Here is a 16,887-nt window from a genome sequence, read left to right as displayed (position 1 = left end):
TTGGGTGGGGTCCCACCCAAGATCTCTGAGCAAGTACCCAAGGACTAGACCAATTTCATCTATCAGCCTTGTCCTTCAGAGACTGGGTGAATGACCTACAGGGGCTGGTCCCTGAAGGAGAAAATAGAAAAGAAAAAACTTAATCCTAATTTGATAATTGGTTATTAACATTGTAGAAAATAATCACTTTTCTCACTAGAAAACTTTTTTCTCATCTCAAAGACTTTTATGTGAATGAATTTTTGGAACCATGGCCAATATATCTTGTGCAACTAGAGACTTATTCCTTGGAACTGCTAGGTCTGGAGGGTCACGTGTCTGATATGTCTGTGTATGCTTAAGTACATGTTCCCCAATTTACCTATTCAGCTGGTATCTTCTCACTTCAATTTTTTCCCAAAGACTCCCAGGTCCTTAAGATTGTTATTCCATTTTCACTGCCTTACACCATGACGCTTGGCCAGGGTCCACCTTCCCTTACCCTTTCCTTCCCTCTCCTACCTATTCTATTCTCTACTGTCTCCTACTTTCCCCTTCCCTTGAAATATGTTGATTGACCCAATCTAGGCATCCATTGCCATGTACCAAGAACTTTGGTGATTCAAGCCTTTCAGTGCTTAGATACAGAGGGATCAAATTTATAGATGGATAGGCAAAACTAAATGACCCCTTCAGATGGAAATTTCAGAAGAAATAGCGAAAGATCTGTCAACTTTTTAAAAGGACCATTGGCTTTTAAAGTATGTTAAGTGTTAGTATACATTCGTGTGTATTTGTGGGTATATGTATATGTGTGTGAATAGAATGAAGAATAAATTATATATGGTATCAGGGAAAACTGTCAGCATTGATATTACTTATAAACCCTAGAAAACTAATAAAAAGAGAAGAAAAACTTTAAATTTTAACTTACTATCTAAAGGTGATTCTCAGGGTAGTAATTTTTGAGAAATGTTTATCGTTTTTGCTACCAAACCTACTGTGCGGTTTCATTATGGTACACTGGTGAACCTGGATTCTTGAACTCTATGCCAGTAGAGTGTAAGTTCTGGCAGGTTCTAAGAAGCTGGAAATGCTTTAATATATACCTGATAATGTACTGTATGCTGCTTGTCCTAGAACCAGTTTGACCACAGGATGCACGGCCATGTTTTAGACCATAGCAACTTTCAGAGACCCTTTAATAAATCATAGGCTTTACACTCACTAGAGGAAGGAGTGTTCACACCAACAAAATCACAGAGCCTTCAAGTATTCCTGTTTATTGCATACACAGTAATAATTAAACATGCCATTTGCGTGTCCTCTTAATTACACTAAACTCTTCATGTATGCTCAGCCTTCTATTGCTCATACAACATGGTTGTCTGCTCACAGCTTAATTGAGAGACATTATGTGTGCATCAAATGAAAAGGTAATTAATATTTTTTCACTCAGTTAATAAAAATTTACTGTCACCTACTATATGCCACGATGTAATGTGCTATGGATACAGAAAGAGGCAAAAGACCTCAAGGAGTTAACAATTTAGTGGGGGAGACAATATGCAAACAAATCTATTCAAAGCAAGCTATATATAGGATAAATAATAGAGAATAGGAAAAGTTAACCAAGGGAAGGCACTGGAATTAAGAGGGATTAAAGAAGGCTTTCTGTAGAAAATAGTTGAGACTTAAAAAGTCTAGGAAAGGTCATGACTATACAGTATTACTACAGCAGAACTAAATATAACTTAACAGTGCATTATTGATATTTTTTATTGCTTAAATAGTCTAAGGTATAGCAGAACCCAGATATATCAACCTCACTCTTCATGGATAAATCAGACAACAAATCAAAGACCAAATAAACAAAAGACTGATATTAATACACATATCATAGTGTAGGATCACCAACTTAGAGTTTGAAGGAAGCTATTACATCAATAATAGTGCCTCCTGTCCCTGGGATAAGATTCCAGTGAGACTCCAGTTGTTGACAGGTATCAACTCTATTGATGGAAAAATATTAATAGTAAATAATTGTCATATTTGACCTTTCTATTTGTATCACATTTGAACCGTGCCTAGAGAAAAGACAGTACTTTTCAGTTAAAACAATGGTTATTGTTATGGTTATTCCCTCCTCTTCTGCAAATTCTTTAATAGTGGCCTTTGTTCTGTTCCCTTTATTTTCAGATTTATCTATTAGGATCTGAGTTAACCCTCTTCTGTGTTGTAAATTAAATAGACAAATTAAGATAATTGTGTAGGATGTAAATTTAGTGAATATTTTCTTCTACATCTTCTTAGAAGATAGAGACATCATCATAACTGTTAAATATAATGAATTTTAGATAAGATATTCAGAACTAAAAATATATTTCAATAAGACCCCACAGTAAAGTGCTTTATTCTACTCTGAAATTTGATTTTGCTGCAAGTCAAACCATGTCCACATCATAAAGAGTTATATATAAGGAATCTTTCTCTTTGTAACATGGAAAATTTATTATTCACAGGTGCTAAGACTGAGATGGGATTCTACAGTTTATCCTGTATATCAGTTTATAAAATAGTTGATGGTTCCTTAACATTTTTGATGTTTGGTATATTGCAACACTTTTTTTCCTTCAGTTGTGATATAGTACTGTCACCTAATGGCCAAGCAGATTCATTACAGCAATTCCATTTCCACGGATTTCATTATCTGTAAATCAAATACTATACTCCTTCAGCAGGAAGCATACCATGTTTTTCCTTTTACTATTTTACATTTGAAAAACCAAATTTAAAATCATACTAAGAATTTGTAGTCAAATCAAAGAAAAGACAGTACAGTACTATTTTATAAGTTTAGGTATGTACAAGATTAATCAAGCAAAATGTTGAATTTAATAAAAATTATTTCAGGAATTTTCTTATGTTGTCTATCCTCACAGCTACCAGACTATTTAGACTTCAGCTTCTCTCAAGTATGTTGTCATCTTTTAGAAAAGGTGCAAGGGAATTAAACCTAATGGAAATTCTGAGAGGCCAATTGTGGTGAATACAGATTTTTTTTGTCACTCTTTCCTGTATAAATATGTGCTACAGTGAAAAGAGTATTGAATTTGATGTCAGAGGAACATTTGATTTCAGGCCCTTCTTGAAAATTGGACTAAAAAGGTTAGACTTGATATGATTTTTAAAAAGATATGAGTCCATTGAAGGTTTTTGAGATGCTTTATTAATAAGTGGTATTTAAAAAAGGTTACTCTGTGGTGTAACAAATGAAATGGAAGGAGAATCATATGTTTTCAGTATACAACTAGAAGGCTTCTGGAGCAATCCAGGCATGTGACTAAAAGGGTATGGGTTAAACATTGGTATTATACAACAGTAATAAAAAGGTCAGAACTTTAGTAGACTAGGTGAAGTGTATACTTACTTTTAAAGGCCATGAGGAAGAAGTGGATCCAACTAAGGAGACAGAAGAGTTTAGAGGCAAGAGGCAAAAATCCCTAATGCCTTTACACAAAGCAGTCACCTAATAAATGTGTGAGAACCAGAAAATATACATTGGACTGAATTGAAATTTTATTACTTTATACATCAGTTTGTATTGAGTTTTGTCATCTATTGCTAAATTGCATAAAAACAAAGTCTTAGAAAGATAGCCTAAGTGAAAAGAGGCAAAATTCTACTCCATGGTCACATTACAAATGAAGATATTTTGCATCTCTAAGCATTTTCTGGTTACCAATCAATTAATAAGTATTTACTGAGTGTTTACTTGTGCCTTGAACTCTATCCTGGTTGTAGGGATACAAAGACAAAATAAAATGAAAGAGTCCCTGCCTTCAGGGACCTTACATTCTACCTGGGGAGACAAAAAGGTACAATAAATAAGCGTATGCAAAATAAATACTGTAGGAAGTTAAAAAATTGGAGTAGGAGCTTCTAGTAACTGAGGAAAGAAAAGTTTCATATGTCCTACTATTATTGTTGTGTTTGACCTTCCTTTTCAAGGAGGACCTTGGTGTCAGGGAAATGATGACATGACTTGTAGTTGATTTCGATTTGAGTGAGAGAGGGCTATGCAAGATCACTAGCCTCACTTTCTCCTCCAGAGCCATCTAGATCCAGTGACCAGATATTCATCAGGATGACTGGAGATGACCCAGGATGCAGTGGGAGATCCTGGCCTTTTAGGCTAAGGCCTTTCCTGAGGTAACACCCATTCAGTGAATAGGCCTCTTTAAGAAGTGAATCAAGGGATGGCTCCTTTAATTAGAAAAAAAAAATTAAGCTGGCGGGGGAAGACCCTCAGGGTTGCTGTTCCAAAGAGAAACGGTTATTGACATTCACTCTAAGCCAGGAGGGCTCAAAATACAGCCATTAAGTAGAGCTCGGGCAGGGACCTATTGTGGTCCAATCTATGATCTAGTTGGGTTTAAGGTTTTGGGAAGGAAGGAAGGAAAGAAGGAAAGAAGGAAGGAAGGAAGGAAGGGAGGAAGGGATAGAGGGAGGCAGGAAGGAAGGAAGAAAGGAAGGAAGGAAGGAAGGAAGGAAGGAAGGAAGGAAGGAAGGAAGGAAGGAAGGAAGGGAGGAAAGCGAGAAAGCATAGGATATTCTCAAGTTTTTACAGATAAATGGCTATATAGTATCCAGGTAAAATAATAATTTATCTAGTTGCAGATACCTTTTATAAGAAATATTTAAATATCTATAACAAAAAGTTAAATACTAAGCAAGCTTGATGATTCCCCACTAATTGGCACCTTGGGTATTGGTGTAATATTTGTATATATATTCAAAATAGAACAGCCTAACAAAGTTGTTACAAAGGAAGGAAGGAAGGAAGGAAGGAAGGAAGGAAGGAAGGAAGGAAGGAAGGAAGGAAGGAAGGAAGGAAGGAAGGAAGGAAGGAAAAGAAAGAGAAAGAAAAAAAAAAGAAAAGAAAAAGAGAAGGAAGGAAGGATCTAACTAGTAAACCCCAATTTAAGTGGGCAGCTTCTGACCATCAAAATTTTAACTACCTTTGGAGAGGAAGGGAGAAGGAGAGGACGAACTGAGTTACCCAACTATCTAGGTCCCCTATTCAGGCAGATGGGTCTGCTCACAAGTTGTGTTTGTCCTTTGTTTTCAAAGAGGACCATAGTATCAGGGAAATGATGGCATGACTTGAAGTTGACCTTTCTTTCTTCCTTCCTTTCTTTCTTTCCTTCTTTCTTTCTTTCTTTCTTTCTTTCTTTCTTTCTTTCTTTCTTTCTTTCTTTCTTTCTTTCTTTCTTTCTTTCTTTCTTTCTTTCTTTCTTCCTTTCTTTCTTCCTTCCTTTCTCTCTTTCTCTCCCTTCCTCCCTCTCTCTCTCTCTCTTCACCCCTCCTTCCTCCACCCTCTCTCTCTCTCCCTCCCTCCCTCTCTCTCTCTGTGTCTCTGTCTTTTTCTCTCTTTTACCTTAAACCTAGTTCACTCTGAAGCTCATAGATGAGACCACCATAGGTCCCTGCCCAAACTCCATGTAATTGCTATATTTTGGGCCCACTTGACTTAGAGTGAATGTCTATGGTAACTGTTTCTCTTTCGAAGAGCAACCCTGTAGGTCTTCCTCTCCAAGCTTAATTTTTTTTTCTCTGTTTCTGATTAAAGGGGCCATCCCTTGACTCACTTCTTAAAGAGGCCTATTCACTGAATGGGTGTTACCTCAGGAAAGGCCTTAGCCTAAAAGGGCCAGGGTCTCCTACTGCATCCTGGGTCATCTCCAGTCATCCTGATGAATATCTGGTCACTGGATCTAGATGGCTCTGGAGGAGAAAGTGAGGCCGGTGATCTCGCACAGCCCTCCCTCACTCAAATCAAAATCCTACTATTAAGTAACATTTTGAAGGAAATAATAGAATTAATTATCATTTTGTGTTCTTTGTTTGATATTCTAGTAGGAGGTGGCAACCATCCCCTTCTGGTACCCTATGATACTTTGACAGCCAAAGAAAAAGCCAAGGATAGAGAGAAAGCACAGGATATTCTCAAGTTTTTACAGATAAATGGCTATGCAGTATCCAGGTAAAATAATAATTTATCTAAGAAATATTTGAATATAACAAAAGGTTAAATACTAAGGAAGCTTGATGGTTCCCCACTAATTGTCACCTTGGGTGTTGGTATAGTATTTGTATATTCAAAAAAGAGCAGACTAACAAAGTTGTTTTTTTTTTTAATGAAGAAACCCAAAACACTAGCTTTTCTTTTATAGCCATGTGTTCCACTTGATTCTACAATTCCCATCCAGAATTATTGTCAGATTCACCTGATGTTAATTATATTTTTAAATCATATAGTAATATTACACCAAAGACCCATGGAACTTTTACCACCTCAGAATAAATTATTAATTTGGTTTTAATATTAGATCAGAAGTACAAATTCATCAGAGATTATTTCTAGCTCTTGTTTTCAACTATTTTCATGAGTAATAATATGGGGGCAAAGGTACCCTAAGAAACATTCTTATATTTTGCAAAATTTAATCATGTAGTTAAACTTGTACAACCTTAGTTGTCTTGTATTTTCTTTTTAAGGGGATTCAAGGACTTGGAATTGGACACACCTTCGATTGAGAAACGCTTTGCCTATAGTTTCCTTCAACAGCTTATCAGATATGTGGATGAAGCTCATCAGTATATTTTGGAATTTGGTATGATATCATTGTCCTTTTTGTAACAAATGCATTTTTTCACACTTGAGAATAAGATTGTTAACATCGGGGCACAGAAAAAAAAGATCATGAGACAGTCTGTGATGCTTGCTCTTCCATGAATTAAGGCATTGAATATACCTTCATACTAAGACATTCAAAATTCTGTTGGGCAGTAGTATATTACTAATTTTTGGATGTGGTTAAATTTTGGGTAATGTCATCCCATCTTCTTTGGCCAAAATGTGATTAGTGATTTTGATTAGGAGATGTTAATTATTTGAAAACACATAAAAAGAAAAGACCATTTAAGTAATGTAGTGTAATGGAAAGGAAAAGGAAAATTGGGTAAAGCCCAAATCTATCAGATTCTAATTGTATGGCTATGAACAATGGATATGAACTATGAGTTAGTTTCCCTCAGGGCTAGTTTTTTCATCTTTGAAATGGGAATAATATTATTTGCAATGTTTACTTCTTAGTGTTTTAAGGATCAAATTGGATAATGCACGATACAAAAACTTTGTAAATTGTAAAGCATTGTTATTTTTAAAAATTACTAAAACAAACAAATGGATCTATAATCTCATCAGTTTTAGAGTTCCTGTCAGTGATGCATATCATGACCCATCCTTTCTTTCCTGTCTTGTGCTTCTGTTGTCCCTGTCCTCCTAAAAGTTCAGCACTAGGGGTAAAACCAAAGTGCTGGCGTTTTTATTCTCTTTATCCTGGCTCTCTGCCTAACATCACTTGTTCTTATCACATGACCAACATATCTTCTCTTCATACCGTACAGTTCCTTAATAATTACTTTGACACCTGTTCTGTTTTGGAGTTCTTCATTGTTTGTATGTTGCAACCTGCTCATCCCTACTTGACTCTCTTTATTGCTGTTCATTTGATACTCATTTTTAATTCTTCAAAGGCAGTTGTTTTTGTTTCTCTCAGCCATGTTTTCTATACTGGTAGAATGTTATTATAAAAGAAGATGAACCATTAGATGTGTATTGACTAAGGCACTTTCCAGACTCTTGATCTCCTTAATATGACTATTAATTTACATTGCATAAACTTCTGGATAAAGTCATTGTAGTCAGTGTTGATGTCACTTATTCTGTCCATTTACATTTTTTTTTAAATTTTCAATTATGTTTTAAAATCATTCAGGGTGAAGTTGTTTGAATTATATTCAATATCTCCTCTCATTTTTCTTGGCTTTTTTTTTGTTTGTTTTTTTTTTTTCACTAACAATTATCTTAAATCTCATGAATCGATGGTTTGACTGTATAGATTCAGAGTTACTACCTCATCAACAAAAATATCTTCCTGACTGTTAAAATATAATCTGCTTTTAAGTTACTTTCTTTACCAAAAAGCATAGCCATTGGACATGGCAAATACCAAATAACACCATAAAGAACGTTTTTATAATTAATATAGTAAAACATAAATTAGATTTCATCACTGCAGAACACACAGTAATTTGAGATATCCATCACTCATCTTCATTCCACTATGATTAATTATACATATAGTACATATATAATTATTATATTATATGTATTGTATTGTGTTATTATTATATTTATGCTGTTTAGTTGTTTCAGTCATGTCTGACTCTTAATGACCCCTTTTGGGGTTTTATTGGCAAAGATACTGGAGTGGGTTTGCCATTTCCTTCTCCAGCTCATTTTACAGATGAGGAAACTGGGGCAAACAGAGTTAGGGACTTGCCCAGGGACAAACGACTAGTAAGTTTCTGAGGCCAAACTTGAACTCTGGTGTTTCTGATTCCAGGCCTGGTGTTCTATCTGCTTAACCACTTAGCTGCTCTTATATTCCACCACAAAATTTCAGTTCATTCACAAACTATTTACCTCAGACTTCACTCCCCTCACCCTATTACACGTCCTTCTCTAATATATATGAATAGCCATCTTATGAAAGGAATATTTTAGAGGAAAAAGGTGTTTTGCTTTTCCTCCTCTATATCTCTCTTATTTTGATTTTATGTATTATCTCTATACTTTCAACAGCCTTGTTACTGCTTCTGTCATGGCCCTGTAAAACTGGAAATATATAGCATTTCCCTCTTTCTCCATTAGACTCCTGCCCTATCTATCACTCTTCCTGTTTTTTCTTTGCTCAGATTATAGGCATGTATGCCAGATGTGCCAGGTATATCCAGACATAACCTTATGGCTCAAAATGAATTTGATGTTTTGTGTCTCATTTTTAATTTTTGTAGTTTGTTAGAAAAGTTTTTTTGCTTAATTAAGTTGAAAAATAAAAATAATGGCATTTCTGATTGAACATTCAGTAAATATTTGCCTTAAAAAATATTCCCTAATGAAATAAGCTTCATATGCTTATGGCTCTAAAGAATTATAAACTCACATACTAGAATTTTCTGGTTCCTGACATTTCTCCTAGTCTTAAATATGGCTATCGCTTTTCCAGTGGAATCTTGAGAAGCTCTCTTACCCTTACTCCTGCTTTCCTAATCCAGTTTCTCACTCATAATAGGAGACCCTTTTCCCAACTTTTTAACTCTCTTCCTAAGCTTCTTGGCTTTAAGGTACATGCTCTATAGCTTACTTTATAATGTATACTCTAGTTGAAACTGTGTCTGCAATTCTGAAAAAAAAAAGCTATTTTGATTCAGATATTCCTCTCAATTAGTGATATTTAATTGGAGAACTAAATTAGAATAATAGTGGGTTTTTGATCTTCATGTTCAAAAGAACTTGATATAAATATATATTTTATGTGTTAGAAGTTACATCTTCTCATATTTTAAAGTTTCTGATTCATTTAAGGAAATAAGATATGAATTGGGAATGTCTTCCAAGAATCTCAGAATATGATGTAGTCTCCTCTAATCTCTTGTCTTCATTTTTTTTCCAGGAGTTATGGGTGGAAGGAGGGAAACATTAGGTAAAAGGCAAGGAAATGTGTACTATAGTTTTAGCACTTAGTTTTACCATAAAATTCCTTGTTTATACATATGACTTAACCAGGCAATAATATTATATATCATGGGACATCCCACATGGGTTGAAAAAACAGAGGAAAAATAATTTTTTCTTTGAATTATTAGTGTCTAATTAATACCTCTGGGGCAGTGAGGTAGTGTAATGGATAGAGTGCTGGGCCTGTAGTTAGGAAGACTTATCTTCGTTAGTTCAGATATGGCCTCAGACACTGTGTGACCCTGGGCAAATCACTTAACCCTGTTTGCCTCATTTTCCTCATCTGTAAATGAGCTAGAGGAAGAAATGGCAAAACGACTCCAGTATCTTTGCCAAGAAACCCCCAAAGGGGAAAACAAAGAGTTGGACACGACTGAAACAATTAAACAATAACACAGAAGAACAACAACAAATTAGCACTTCCAAATATATTCTGCAAGTCATGACTGATGTGTAGATAAGAGGGGAATATATAGTTCTTTTTGCAAACTCTGTATCTGGCCACAAGTCTATGGAGGGGGGTGGAACTAGGCTGATGAAGTTTTAATGATCCAAAATTATCCTTCCTGATTGTTATTGAGAGTGTGCACATCTTTCCTAGAATGGCTGATATAGGAAAAACTAAGAAGCAGATTGAATGGAAAGTATAGCAGGCACATCTCTGTTTATTACAACCACATGTTGCCATGATTCCATATTATAAAACTTTGTTGAGACCAGACATTGAGGGAGTTGTCAGAGGCATGGACCTTGGGGATCTGGTGGGAGGGAGAGTCCTTGGGCCAGCCAGGGACAAAAATCCTTGGACCTCTGTCTGTTCTGATAACAATGTATTCTGCAACAAGAGAAATTTTCCTCACAGGACAGGATGCTACTGAGAAATTGGGAGGCTTCCAGAAACATGATCTTCGGGCTGGAGCCCGATCACCCCACCAATTCTGTTAAGTCCAAGAAGAGAAAAACCACAATTTGTGAATAGAGTTTCTAGATGAGACAATTTATAGACTTGATTCAGTGTTAAGGAAAACTTGCTAAAAGTTATATCCAAATAATTAAATATCATAAAAATAGTATAGTCCCAATTTATCGAATTTTCTATTGGTGGAGCAGTTAAATAATTTTTCATTTAGAAAATGGATGACCACTTGTCAGGCATATATCAAAGAGGCTTCGTGCTCTTAGGTGACTTTTGAAATCCTCTCTAACTCTAGAGATTTTTTGTCATGTCACATGATGGCAATCCTTTCTAAGCAATGCAGAAAATCTAAGATTTTTAGGCTTTTATTTAAATTATCTTTTGTAATGCATTGCATGTCATCTAACCTGATTCTTGAGTTTTCCGGCAAGGTGTTTCGATTGGGGACTCAGAACCTGAAAAGCAGCACAGCATATTGAATAGCTGTATGACACTGGTGCCGGGAAAACACAGCTTAAGCTCTGCCTCTGCACTCATTAACTGGGTGACCACAGACAAGGCACTTTGCCTCTCTACCTTCCACTCCAACATCCCCATCAAAAATAAAAGAAATTTTGAAGACCAAGTTCAGTGACTGAAGTCTAATCAACAGTTTTGTCATTACATTTTTCCATTCCCCTTTTTCAGTGACATTTTCTTCTCTTTGATAGCAGGCAGACTTTTACTTTATTCTGAAAAAAGTTTGTCTGCCACATATCAGAGATATTCTAATTCTATCCAAGTATGTATAGAAATAGAAATTGTATATATACATTGATTTGTTCCTCTGGTTTTTTTTTTAATTTCTTTACAATACAATAGCCTTTACTTAATCACAATCTCAAACCCCAACATTATTATATTATTTTGTTTTGTTTCTCATTAAACTTCACAGGGTAATATATTGAGTGAGGTTCCATTATTCTAAATTATTCACTCTGTATGCTGAAAAAGTAGAATGGTGGTCAGTTTTTGAAGTACAGTATCCATTTAAAAACTTTTTATTTTTACAGATGGTGGCAGCAGAAGCAAAGGAGAGCATTTTCCTTATGAACAGGAAATCAAATTCTTCGCTAAAGTACAGTATACTCTTGTTGCTACAGTGTTTGTCTAAAAACTATGGTATTTAATTATTTGCCTGTGTTTAAGATGCATTTGTATGAAAGTGTGAATTTTACTTGATGATATAGAAATGTAAATATTCCATGGCATGAAAATGCATGAATCCATGAAATAAATGTCCTCCCTTTCTCACAGCACTTTGTCTCATGCTTCCACTTCTCTCTCTATTTGATATCCTAGATAACATTTAATTGTAAGGAAAAGAGAAGGTTGTCTGATCTAAAAGTCCTCACATTAGTGTGAGTTATTTTGATTAGAATGGGAAATATCTTTCTCTATTTCTTAATGAGAACATTTTAGCAATATTGTGGTTTTAAGAACTGGCTCAGTATCTCTTGTGTAAGGAGAAGTTAAACTTCATAAAAATACTTGTTTGCAAATAAAAAATTCAAAACCATGCTTACATGTCATGTATTTATTTGAAGCTTTCCTTAATTCAGTAGTTGGTAGGTAGTGACAAGGAATAATACATTCTGTGATCTCCAATGTTTACCTATAAATTATTTGCTGTTACTTATTTGTCTGTTAAAGGGAACTATAACGGTCATTCCCTCTACCACCCCATTAAACCTGTGGTAAAATGAACCTAAGAAATTTCTTCTAAGTAATTTAAATTTTATCTACTTCTTTATTGAAGCCTAATACAGCCTGTTAGGTACTGATATATTTTGTGGAGGGAACTAGGAATTCTAAAATCTAACAATTTACTACTTTCTGTATTCACCTTCCCAGTTCTAGGTTGTCAGTTGAGCTAAAGAAGCAAAATTTAGAATCTTGCTGCTGCATGACATAGCTATGAATATGGGAGGACTTTTTTGCATGTAATTCTATCTTATATCACACTCTCAAAACATACACTAGCCGTATCCAAAACATTGAGTACACTTGAGATGATGGTATCTATTTTTCTCTGCTTTCATTCAGGTTGTACTTCCTTTAATCGATCAATATTTCAAAAACCATCGCTTATACTTCTTATCTGCAGCAAGCAGGCCTCTCAGCACTGGAGGACATGCTTCCAACAAGGAAAAAGAAATGGTGACTAGGTAAACCTAAATAAATATTTTGGATTAGTTAAGACTAAATTATGTCTGTGTGTTGAGGCTTGAGGAGGGTGGAATGGAGTAGAGGCAAGAGAAATTTTATACTACTTCTACTCTGGTTTCTGCTTATATTAAGATGATATAAGAAGAGAAGTAAAAACAAGGCCTTGGGTATATGTTCTAGCTTCTGAGTTCTATTATAGGGTGATACTAAAATTGGTGCTGAAGAGCTGGGATTTAAAATAATTCTCATTATGAAATAAGCATATGGAACAAGCAAAGTGGGAGATATGTTGATATAATCTGTATTATAGTAAGAATTGGTGTGTAAACAATTTTTTTCCACTTAATAGTATTTTATTTTTAAAAATTACATGTAAAGATAGTTTTCAACATTCACTTTTATAAGATTTTAAGTTCCAAATGTTTTTTCTCCCTCCCTGTCTCCCCTCCCCACTCCCCAAGACAATGAGCAGTCTGATATAGGCTATACAAGTACAATCATATTAAATATATTTCCATATTAGTCGTGTTGTGAAAGAAGAATCAGAACAAAAAGGAAAAACCATAAGAAAGAAGGAGAAAAAGAGAGAAAATAGTATGCTTTGATCTGCATTCAGACTACATAGTTCTTTCTCTGGATGTGGATAGCATTTTCCATAGTGAGTCTTTCAGAATTCTTAGATCATTGTATTGCTGAAAAGAGTTAAGACTGTCAAAGTTGGTCATCACACAATGTTGCTGTTACTGTGTACAGTGTTCTGTTTCTTCTCGTTGCACTCAGTATCAGTTCATATAAGTCTTTCTTTAATCTACCTGCTCATCATTTCTTATAGCACAATAATATTCAATTACATTTATATACCACAACTTGTTTAACCATTCCCCAATTCATGGGCATCCCCTATATTTACAATTCTCTGCCACCACAAAAAGAGCTGCTATGAATATTTTTGCACATATGGGTCCTTTCCCTCTTTTTATGATCTCTTTGGGATAGAGACCTAGAAAGGTATTGCTTAATCAAAGGGTATGCACAGGTAAACAATTATTTTTACAGCATTTATTTAAATCTGCTAATTTTGAAAACATTAGATTGTAAGAAGACAGAATTTAATTTGTATGCCTTTGAATATGAAGTTTATAAAGACCAAAGTCAGAAGAATATAAATGAAAATTACAATTATACCACTCAATCCAACTTCCCACCACATCTTCTCAGTTCTGCCTTAAAGAGAGCAGAGCATATTTACAGACTTGCTATAGATTCCTCTTTGACCTTTGGAGTAGTTTCTCTAGAATGTCTATCTACCTCTCTATGTATCTATGTATCTACGTATCTATCTATAGTTAGAGTTATAATAAAATGACTTTATTTATTTCTCATTTTTTTAGCCCTTAGCAGGTATGTCCATAAATGTTTGAATGAAAATTAAAAAACCTCAGTACATTGCTTAAAACACAGTATGAAATGGCGGTACAATTATTTTTTAGTCTTCAGTTGAAGGATTTGATGCCAACAGGGAATGGTAGAGCAATTAAATTCTTGGTGGATATATGACAAGGTAAAATGAAACTTAGGGAAGTGTGTCACTAATGAAGAGAAAAAAAAAATTAACTTTTGTGATTATGTTGTAGACTTAGGAAAGTAGAGTCATATTTTAAAGTTTTGGTCTTTTTAACTCTTAACATCATGGCTGATTAGCCTCAATCTTAGGTTGGGTTCTCAGTGAATTGGCAATAGTTAATTTTTTCTTTTCCGTTTTTACTCCCCCCTTGTTTTTTGCTGCCAAGCCTATCTCTCCACATGAGTTAGAGATTCAAAATAAGCAGAACCAATATCCCCCAAGATGCTAAAACAACGCGCAATTTGTTTAAATGTTTGAAAAAAACAGTGTAACCTATATTAATCAAGAGCAAATTCTCTAATAATACATGTTGTTAGAATCTTCACTACTAGCAGTAGAAATAATAAATACTAGACAGAGATATATTTGAAGATGTGGATTCCTTGCCTGTCAATACATCATTGTTCTTTCCCTCACCTTTCAGTGAGATAGACTTCATCTTTCCAGACCACTCAGACTTTATAGAGGGCACTTCTGCTTCTTTTGTGGTTTTCTTCTACCCAATGAAGTCATATCCCATGGGAGACTGGACTTTCTGTCGTCAAAAACTCAGCTTTTCCTTGCTAGTCTAGAACAACTGCCTTCTACTCCTCCAACCCTGCTATCTATAACCCATTCCTGTGGAGAATAAAATTTGTTTCATCTAAGAGTGCTGCACATAAGTCCAGTTTGTTAAAAAGATCGTTGTTTTCAGAGGGGAAATACACACACACACACATACACACAGCTATATATACACACACAGATTTATACCCACACATATATGTACATACACACATATACATATATATTATATAAAGTAAAACAAATCAGATGTATTGTAAAAACAACCCCATTAAACAGAAAAAAGTAAATGTAAAAGCAGTCAGCTTCAAAGTTTTGAATTCCCTGACTTGTATTCCATAATCCTTGATCCTTGATTAATTAATGTTCACTACTCCCTTTTAGTTAGCTCCATCTCAATTCTGTTACAGTCAGAGCCACCCCTAAGTGATCTAGCTTTGTGTCTTTGGGCTGTCCTACCCCACTATTTAAAGTTATGTTAATTTGTATTTCCTTTCATTTCTTTCTCATTTAAGATCATTCATTAATTTCTTCCCCCTGGATAAATTCATAAATTGTTAGGCTTCGAGTCTTCCTATCTACCTTATAATTTTACAGATAAGGAAACTAAGCCCAGAGAGTAGGAGAAATTTGTTCATGGCATTTATCTATAGTCAGTTGTAGAACTGTAGGTCTTCTTGCTCCTATTCTGGACTCTGTCCACTACACCATGCTATTCTGATGCTAGCTAACCAGACAATCACCCAAGTACTTCAGCCCCTCAGCAAGCCCTATGGATTTGAAAACTTGACGTGATGCTGTGGCCCTATCACTACTGACTCTCCTCTTTTATCACTTTTCCTGTTCAGATCCAGGAAACTGCCAGACTAGAGCTGGGAGAAATTAGAGGCATTCCATAGAATGACTGAATGCCAAATCCTAGAAGAGATCTTAGATACCACCAAGTCCAACCCCTTCATTTTACAGATGAGGAAACTGAGGCTTAGAGAAATTAAGTGGCTTGCCCAAGGTTATATATCTGGTAACTGGTAGAGCTGATATTCAGACCTCTGTTTTTTGACTATAACTTTAGTGCTCCTTGTCTCCCCTTTTGGCACCTTGGGAACAAATTTTCATCTGCTATAATCTAGACCCAATTTTCCTGGCTGATATTTAGTTTTTAGCAAATAAAAGCAAATTTTTACAATTTCAATGCATTTGAATGAGATGTAGCAATATTTTGTTACAATCCTTTAAAACAAAACTTACCTTTATAAATGATTTCAGTTTAACAAAGTAACTAGCAAGGCAATTCTTTTTCACCAAGAGTTCTTACTTTTATGATATCATTGAAGTCCACTGGTAAACATTTTTAATATAATATTTCAACAAATGCAACTTTTTTGTTGACTTGTGAAATCTTAGTCTTTGTTTTATCCAGATAATGTCTGTAAGTCTACAAACAAAATTAACAGATATACAAACAATTCTAGATACATTTGAAGTAGAAGTTGGAAAGACTCAACTATAAAATATTTTTTAAAATCCTAATTTCTTTTTGAAACATTTACCCACTAAGCAGAAAAATATTATTGTTTCATTACATATCTATATCTATCTATCTACCTATCTACCTATCTGTACTTTTGGACTTCAATGGATATATGATTTCATCAGTATGGGTCCTCTTCCCTACTGATTGAAACTCCAACATACTTTCTTATCCTGTGTTGATTCCTATGTTTTCTCCTAAGTCCTTCAAATATGATTTATTCAATAGACTAGAGGTCTTTCTCTTAGTCTTTTGGTATCTTAGTGGTATCAATTATTACCGCTTATCAATTAGTACCCTTTATTAAATTTATGTTCAATAAAGCCTTAATCCACTGGAATGGCAGTGCCAATGAGTTTTTGAAAGGCAATGCAAACAGAAGCATAAGTTCTTCCAGGTCCTAGCAATCTGGAAAG

At 34.8% G+C, this 16,887-nt stretch overlaps 1 protein-coding gene across 5 annotated transcripts in view; it reads left to right on the top strand.

Annotated features, from left to right (window-relative positions):
- RYR2 (ryanodine receptor 2) overlaps nucleotides 1–16,887 on the top strand; it is an 828,134-nt gene that overhangs the window by 596,639 nt on the left and 214,608 nt on the right. For all 5 annotated transcript variants that reach the window (XM_036753924.1, XM_036753927.1, XM_036753925.1 and 2 more), the window contains 4 exons: nucleotides 5,899–6,025; nucleotides 6,541–6,656; nucleotides 11,597–11,661; nucleotides 12,630–12,751. In XM_036753924.1, the coding sequence (XP_036609819.1) occupies nucleotides 5,899–6,025; nucleotides 6,541–6,656; nucleotides 11,597–11,661; nucleotides 12,630–12,751 (430 nt within the window). The remainder of the gene's footprint in view (nucleotides 1–5,898; nucleotides 6,026–6,540; nucleotides 6,657–11,596; nucleotides 11,662–12,629; nucleotides 12,752–16,887) is intronic.

Source organism: Trichosurus vulpecula, chromosome 4 (assembly GCF_011100635.1).
Source record: "Trichosurus vulpecula isolate mTriVul1 chromosome 4, mTriVul1.pri, whole genome shotgun sequence".
NCBI lineage: Eukaryota > Metazoa > Chordata > Mammalia > Diprotodontia > Phalangeridae > Trichosurus > Trichosurus vulpecula.
The sequence above is the reverse complement of the archived record's forward strand: the minus strand, read 5'-3'. Positions and strand labels throughout refer to the sequence as shown.